The sequence below is a fragment of the Nelumbo lutea genome, chromosome 3, assembly GCF_056320005.1.
Source record: "Nelumbo lutea isolate HS-2025 chromosome 3, American lotus-T2T, whole genome shotgun sequence".
Taxonomy (NCBI): domain Eukaryota; kingdom Viridiplantae; phylum Streptophyta; class Magnoliopsida; order Proteales; family Nelumbonaceae; genus Nelumbo; species Nelumbo lutea.
This window is the reverse complement of record NC_142686.1, coordinates 4376225-4385034: the sequence shown is the minus strand read 5'-3', so window position 1 is coordinate 4385034 and position 8810 is coordinate 4376225. Positions and strand designations below refer to the sequence as shown.

The 8810-nt window shown below is 34.2% G+C and overlaps 1 protein-coding gene across 2 annotated transcripts; it reads left to right on the top strand.

Annotated features, from left to right (window-relative positions):
- Positions 1-1364: 1364 nt before the first annotated feature.
- LOC148862476 (nucleic acid binding / zinc ion binding protein) lies at positions 1365-8563 on the top strand. Of its 2 annotated transcripts, none has more exons than XM_088975231.1 (4): positions 1365-1752; positions 3862-3926; positions 7098-7296; positions 7948-8563. In XM_088975231.1, exons 1-4 carry the CDS (start codon positions 1627-1629, stop codon positions 8266-8268), a joined length of 711 nt encoding a protein of 236 aa, XP_088831357.1. In that variant the 5' UTR covers positions 1365-1626; the 3' UTR covers positions 8269-8563. The 2 variants fall into 2 exon arrangements, with proteins under 2 accessions (XP_088831357.1, XP_088831356.1); XM_088975230.1 differs by having other exon boundaries at positions 1508-1752; positions 7095-7296.
- Positions 8564-8810: the final 247 nt, after the last annotated feature.

Genomic DNA, 8810 nt, shown 5'->3' with positions numbered 1-8810 from the left:
GTCTAGTCTAGTTTTCAAAACCATGCTCTATTCCTATTTCGTCTTCTTTTGCTTTAATCTTTTCTTAATTTGATTCGGTCTCTAGTTATTTTGAGTTTGAATTCTTGACAAATTTCCTTCCAATATGCGATTTCTTATTTAGGTTATTGAGTTGTTCTTGAACAATCGGTGAACTAATGAATCCACTTAATTGTAGAGCTCTCAGCACTTGGAACTTTGGAATAACAAAATTGGATTTTTAGAAATATTTAAATGTGATGTCAATGGAATTTGACAAAAGGGAAGTATATTTAAGTCCAACATTTTAAAAAACAACCCGTAAACAGAACCGTCCTAGGCACCAGTTTCCGGGTCAATGGTCTGATCGTCTGGTTCGAACAAATGGCCCATTTTGATAGCAAAATTAAAATAATAATAATAATAAATAATTAAAAAATAAAAAATGGTCAAAACCATTGAATGGGTCGACGATTCGACTGCCTGGGTCAACAATTTATTGACTTTTTCAACAAATTTTGGGTTTTGGGTAAAATAGAACTAGTTGCTTGGATGGTTCCCGAGCCGAACGGTCCGACTGTCCGAATCAACGGTGATTCCAAAACATTGTTTAAGTCCTTTGATGTAAAGGTATATTTAAGTATTTTTGAAAATTCAAGTAATGTAGTGACATGTTTTGAAATTCAATACTAAAGTGAGACTAACCTGAAACTACCTGTAATTTACCCTTTTTCGAGGCTTACATCTTGAATGGTACTTTGGGGGTAGTGACACTAAATTTAGTCCCTTAAAATCTCATTTGTAACAAAGACCTAATTAAACTTTACATTCTAGCACTTTGCTACCACTTTTAGCATTTTGTTAAATGGTCAATTAACTTTCCTCAGAAAAGATTTTCATTTTATGTAATTGCCATGTGTGGGTATTTAAACATTTCAAAATATACAAGTTACCCTTATATCATTTTATGAGACGATTTGGCAAAAAATAAATAAAATGGAACAAAAATAAAAAAATGTAAAAAATACAAACAATATAAAAAAAGAATAAAAATAAAAAATTATAACAAATTTTTCAAAAAATATAAAAAAGATATATTGAACTATATAAAGCAATTATTTAACTTTAGATTTTATACAAATAAAATCCAAATATCATATATCATATATATTTAATACTTATTTACACGTACAAATTCGGGCATAAAAAAAGAAAAAGAAAATACAAAAAACACTAACAGTATAACAAGAGATACCATGCTCTTATATGCCTATTAACTTTGTTTTGATATTTTTTTAATCAACTTAGCAAGCTTTCAATGGACATTTTAGTAAGTTTAATTTTACTATCAAGCTCGTTGACAAGGCAGGTGCTAATTACTTGAACATTAAGTTTAGGGTAGGCTTTGTTACAAATGAAAGTTCGGGGGGGAAGTGTTAGTACTCCAAAATACATAGTGTTGATCTGTAATTTTTCTTTTTCTTTTTAAGAAAGTTTTGTTTTTGTTTTGTTTTTTCTTTTTCATTTTCTTTCTTCAGTCTCCAAGTCGAAAAGGAGAAGTTGTTGGCACATTCATTCTCAAAGCCAATTGATTTCAAAAGACATCAATCTACTAAGGCGAAGAAAATAATGGCGATCACTGCAAATGAAGATAAATTAGGGTTTCCGTATTGGATACCAGTTTGTCGAAGCTTTAGTCCTGATGCTCCATTCTTTGCTTCCGGCAACATAGAACGAGAGCTTCTCGCCAAACAGGTTCGTTCTGTTTATTTTATTTTTTTTCCATTCTCCTAAGTTAATTATTTACTTTCTTCGTTTGGGTTTTGCAATCGTCTGTGCGAGGTTTTAACTTCTGCAAAGAAGAGAAAGAATTACTTCGAGTAATTAACGAGCAATTCATGCTATTAGTTCCCGATTTTCAGAAGAAGTAATTACTTGTATTTTTAGCCTTCAATTTTGAACAGGGTTTGCTTTGTTTGGGAAAATTCTCGGTATAGAAAAAGATAGTCATAAGGAAGTACCACTAAACTTGAGAAACTCAAAGAAAGAAAAAAAAAGTGATTAACTTTTACCTTTGCACGTATAAATCTTAAAGAATAAAGAGTTTATTGTTTGGTTTCAATCCCCATATGCATAGACTAAAACATCATACTTATACAACTAAGAAGAACTTCGTTTGAAATGGCATGGAACGTATGAAACATTACACGGTCTTTGGGAAACGTTACAAGTATATTTCATGGCTCTATTTTCCAAAATGGAAATATTTGGTATAAAATATTGGCTATCGTGTCTACTTTTAAGCTATATACATGACATTTCATTCAATCTGGTTTAAAAAGCAGCATCGGCATTAATCTATTTTCAACATTTAAGCAATACCTGTAAAATAACCCATATTGCTCAGTAGTGATAATCCTAAGATATCCATGTTTTCCCTGTGTATTAGGGTTACCATACAAGGATATCACCTTAATACATTGATTTAAGGGTATATTTACAAAAGGACACATTGATTTTTCTAGGACATGTTTGTGGCATTTTAATTCTTAAATTTTAGCACTTCATATCATACTCAGTAGATATGTACTTGAGCTTGTGAGTTTAACCTCATTAATGCACAAGAATATGTTTTCGAGAAATACAGATTACATGAAGAGGTGAAATTCCTTCTTTAGTTAAAACATCAAAATATCATAATGTGTATTCATATGATGTAAAATAGTAAAGTCAATATCGATGATTTATAGTAAAATAATCCTGAAAAATATACCTCTTTGGATGGACAATTCCCTTCCACATGGTGCACTGATGTGCTGTATGCAAACCATCTGATGGATAGTTGATGGAAAAACCTCTTTATCAGAAACATGGATTGTTTCATCCTCCACATCATGTTTACTCTGATGTATTGGTATGGACTCTATGAGTGGCAACCACTGAATATGGTCCTTCAAATAGTAAATGGTGGAAAAAACCCTCTTCCATTTTTGGGTAAACAATTGATCTTCATTTTTACCATAGTTTTCAAGGTACCAAGGCGAAGCTAGGTGACAAGGGAGCACCTTATTGCTTAGTCATCTGGGCGATGCCTGGGCGCCTGCCTAGGCAATTAGTTTTTGAGAATAAAAAAATATAAATCCTAGAGTAGTTCCTTAGGTATCATTGTAATAAGCAGTAATCTTTAACTAATAATTACCATAATCCTCATGAAATAAGTGTAAACCCCATGTGGAAAGATAGAAAATCAACATGCTTATGAGAAAAGAAGATGATGATGAAGAAAAAGTCCTATTGATTGTTCTTGTGTGTGTTAATAGGATAAAATCTTCAAATTATTTCTTACTTGTTAATTTAGGTTTTAAAGTCTGAAAGGGTTCAAGTCTATGTCACTGACTTGTGTGTCAATTGAATCCATGCAAATAAGAAAATAATAAAAAGAAACTAGTATAAAAAATAATATTTTTTTATCAGCAGCATAAAAATAATAATATTATTTTACTATAAACCCGCAATATGAATAATTTAGTCTAATAATATCTATTGTACTACTATTAATAACATAAAATAAAATATAAAAATGTCATATGGTGTCTTGCATATAAATATGTAGCTGTTTGAGCAAGGTGACCCTCAAAGAGCGCCTAGCCTTGACAACTATGATTTTTACATGACATCAATCTTATGATTAGAAGTGCCCTTTCATGCAAGACCCCCTTTATTGAATATAGACTCTTTAAAATTTTTCTATTTTATAATTCTTTTGGTTCATTCATTGTCGGAAGCATTCTTTTCCTGCATTTTTTCATTATATACTACTGATATATATATTTTCTTCTTTGTTTTTGGCCAATTTATATCCAGGTTGCATTAGATTTAACTGAAGATGAAAAGAATCAGATTCTAGACATGGAGTATGAGGGAGGATGGTATGTAATTCCTTCTTGGCTTTCTAATAAATTATCCTCTAGTTAGGATAGAATGCAAAAATTTATTCTTCCTTTTTCCTCTCTTATTGAAGAGCTAGACCAAAATAAAATGTTGTCATATATTGAGCTGTTAGGACTTAATAAAGAAACAGAAAATAAAGAGTTTACATAGAAAGGTTAAGGTTATTGTGGTAACATGTTTTGCTTGTGTCTGAGCACTGTCACAGTGAGTCAGTACTCTCAGGATGGGTTTCTACCTCCTGTCTTCTAAACTAGCCTTAAAATATGTTTTTATGTTATACTCCCACGATACAGATACTCATGCTGAGATATTGTTTCATATGTAATTTAAATGGGTTTCTGGAATAATCTCCAAAAGCGTTGGTTAAGGAACTAAGATTTGCTGATTGTACTCATCTGCTTCTGCCCCCACCCCATCTCAGTGATAATAGTTAGATTCCATTTTCAAAGTTTATGCTCAGAAGATCTTTCTCTTTCTCTCTCTCTCTCTCTCTCTCTCTCTCTCAGTTTAACTCAGGTTGAAATAAAGGAAGGGGAATTGACTTGTCAAGGTCAATTTTATATGTTAACGTAGTGCATCAAAACCCTAAGGCTTCATGTTTGAGTACACAAATGGTAACTATAAGTTGTTTTAGATATACTAAATTGTTTTTTGTATATTCTACTTGCCCTCTCCCTTCCATTGATATTTCTTTTCTGGAGTTGTGAAGAAAATTTTACTGGATGAACTTTTTAGTTCGTTTTCCATGTCTCCTGAGCAACTTTTTTTTATCTTCCTATTTTATGTAACTAGGAGTGAACTATCAGACCTGAAACCTCATGGTTGCAGCAGAGAGACCCTCTGCAAGCAACTCACTGCATGTTCAATTCACAATTCATGATTTAAAAGTTGGTTAGTGAATCCAAGTACCAAAGTTCAACTGAACTAAGCCTTGTCCCAACTATACGGTGATGGCTACATGATCCTGTCCCACCATTCCACTCTGTTCAGTGCCATATCCATTGTTAAATTATTGGGCCTAATTATTGAGCTTCAACTCATTTCTCATTAGTCACTACTTCAACCCATGTCTTTTTTGGACTGTCCCTTGCTCTTCTAGACCTGTCAACTTGCAACAAGTTACTTCTTCACCTATTGGAACTACTCCTAGGTTCCAATATGCTTATTTCTGATCCCATTCTTTCTAGTTTTCCCACTCACCGAAATTCAATACGCCATTAATTGCCATTAATTTGTTCAGTTAGTGACATCAAAATTCAATTCACCATGTTCAGAATATCAATTTTCTTAATTTATAATAATATGCAACTCTGATTAGTTTGTTTCTCTAAATTCATGGCCAAGCCAAATAATGTGTTTTCAACCATAAGAAAAAGATTATTTATGTGATTCGCTTGACTTTCTGTGATTTGTAAATTGACTTGTAGTGAATCAAGAACCAGTTCAAGGCAAACCAATTAATTATTTGCTGGTAGTTCTGGAGCATAGTACTAAGAACCATTCAGGATATTTTAGTTCCTGTCAATTATTCAAAACTCATTACATATTAAATGAGAGGATTCAAAACTATACAGGACACAGGGATTATTTCATACCTTACAAACCTTACAAAAATAGTAATCAGATACGTTCTATATTTGTAGTAAATCAAGAATCAACTCAAGGTGAATCAATTCACCATTTGTCAGCTGTTCTGGAGAAACTGGTGACTATGGCCCCAAGAACCGTTCATAACATTTTTGTCCCTGTTAGGTTAGCAATGAAGATGGGGCTGTATAAGCATGGAAAGATACTTAGATATGTTTCATATTCACTAATTGCATGGATACGTGTAATCAATTTATGCTTCCCAAAGAAAGGCTTGCAAAATAAATTACCTGGAGCATTAACAGAACAATCAGTGCTCTAAATGAGCCAAGCTAGCTTAGCTCATTCTTGAGCTAGGCTCATGAGCTGACCTCAGTTCAATTCTCAGGTGTGCAAACCAAGTGCAGGTGTCAACCTAAGCTCATTTACCTATACAAACCTTAAGGGCCAAATCTCTTATAGGATTAATATATTGCCTAGAAATCTCTTATAGTTTATTATTTTTTTCTTTCTTTTAGTTATATGCACTTAGGTCCTCATTTTATTGGTTCTATTTTTTGGATTGAATGAGACCTGATATGAAAAATGTGAGCCAAACAAGCAGTGCTAACCTGATCCAGGGACAAACTGTTGGTTCCATAGCCTAAGTTAAGATGGGTAAAGCATGGCTTAAATCTGCTTGCATAGGCTGAGCAACAGTGGTGACAAGTCAGATAATAAATTGAATTTTCAATAGAAAATTTTATTGGCAGAATGTGTCAAGTTTTCTCCTCTTCTATGCAGTAATTCTGTCCATCATAAAAATTTGGGAAAAGGAATTGTTGGGAGCAACAGTGGTGTCAAGTTTTCTCCTCTTGAATCCTTTTTGTATTCAGCCACCTTCCTTTTCAGTTGCCTCATTGCTTTTAAATTATAAACTAGGGTGGCTTTGCTAGATTGTATTAGTGTATTCAAGGGATATCAACCAATTGCTTTGTGTCCATTTGGGAGATATGGTCTGTAGATAATCAACATGATTATATCAATTTAATCGCCGTGTTTACTTTCCATTGGTTAAGAATATTTTGAAATGCAGTTAAGCAAAGAATTCTATGAACTAAATGATTGCTACATTTTTCTTCGGGCATTTTTTTGAAATTGTGACATCCTAGGTTTGATCTGGAGCATGGAAGTTCAGAACACCCTTCAGTATTAACCACCTATAGGCAATGATGCAATAGCATGTGCTTGGATGGACCAATTTTACCTTATTTGGAAGTCCAAAGGAAAGCCCTCAGATCTGAAAAGAGTGGGTAGAAGTCTTCATAGGAACTCTGGTCTCATTCCAAGTGAAAAGACAAAAAATACTTGAATTTATATAATGACAAAAAAGGGACAATTTTGTTTATGAAAACAAGTACCTTTTGACCATTAATTAGGGGTTTGCACTTTGCATGGTTTAGGGCCACCATTTAAGTGCTCTGTCTTCAGACAGTAAATGCCATTATTTCCTTTCTGATAAAAATATTTCCGTACTACTGTATTTTATATGTTCTGTGTTCAACAATTTGGTCTTCTAGCAGGGTTGTATTTTGCCCAATTGTTGGTTGTGGTGCACAGTTGAGTTCTTTGGAGGACTTTGAAGATCACTACCATGCCCGACACACTGCATCTTGTTCAGTTTGTTCAAGGGTTTACCCAACATCACGGTTACTCAGTATACATGTTTCAGAAGCCCATGATTCCTTCTTTCAGGCAAAAGTTGCACGTGGCTTTCCCATGGTATTTCTTCTTTTCCATTGACAGCTTTGTTTTTTTGCAATATTATGCCTTTGGTCAGGTTTCTGCTTTTCATTGCATTCCATCCTTGTATATTTATTTAACCTTTTTTTTCCAATTCAATTCTCCTCTCATTTAGGAACAATGGCTGCTACTTGTTATTTAATGCGCATATGTTTTGTGAAGCAGCTTGCACATGTGACTATGAAGTCTATGATGTTATGTACACTTAAAAATATCAAAATGCATGTTGTGAAATGCAATTCGGAAAATGAGGAGACCAAGTATTTTCCGAAGGAACTCTTTTTTTTCAGCTGTTAAGCTGGGATTGAACTCGTAGGGTTAAAAAATTCTCAACAAAAAGTCAACTAAATTATTGGTTCACCCAACTGGAAGTATAGCTTGATCCCAAGGGGAGAGGACTAAAACCAGGATGGTGGAAACTATATTTCTATAAGACCAGAACATTACAACATACTAAATAGCACTCTTTTTTGCTTACAATAAATAGTATTGAATGTCTTGTTACTACGTCTCCCTGTCGTTTCTTGGATCCCGGTTACAAGATTATAACTGAGAACAACGCTTCTCTTTTTATATAGCACCGTAATCATCATATTTCATTACTAACATTTCTATGCATGTATGAAACAGTATGAGTGCCTGGTTGAGGGTTGTGGGATGAAACTAAAGAGCTATAAAAGCCGGCAACAGCACCTTGTAGACAAGCATAAATTCCCCACTTCATTTGAGTTCTTTAAGAAGGCACACCCATCAAAGAAACAGAGGCAGAAGTATCAGCGTAAACAAGCTGACCATAAGAGGGAGGAGGCAATGGAAGAGGAAGGGATGATTACTGGACTGGTTTCGGCAGTCTCAAAATTAAGCATGGACCCTTCTCCTTCGTCTATTAGTTTTGGACATCGCCGCAGCCATGGCCTCAAGTTCAGTCCTCGGTCTCTCCAGAAAGGATGAACGGATAGTCAGCATATAGTTTCAACAAAATTACTACCATGATGTACCTGTTGTTGAGGATGACCGATGACAACCTAGTTACAGAGATCTACTTTCATACTTGGGAGGGGTATAAGAAAAAAATTTGAGATGGCTTTAGTCTTTTTTTTTTTTCCACAAAATCTCCAACTAATGTCAAAATCTCAGAGGAACTTGGTGTTCTTGCATGTTGATGCAAATCATGCAATCATGGAGCAGTTTGACAAGCTTCAATGACTACAAACTGAATGATGAAGAAATATTTCCATTTAGATCACCCAAGAGGCGGGAGATTGTTATTACAATAACTTTGTCACCTAACTAACGGTGACAAACTGGTTCAGTTGATTGATAAGGTCTCTGGCTGATTCTATTGGAGACTTTGGGTCCAAATTCCGCTCTCACCTGGGTTGGGGGGGTGTTATAAGTAGGGGGGCGGGGTCAAGCCCCAAACTCAAGGTAAAAATATCTACTGACCTTACTAAGATGAGAAATAACAGCAGTGCTATATTGGGAAGCAATTG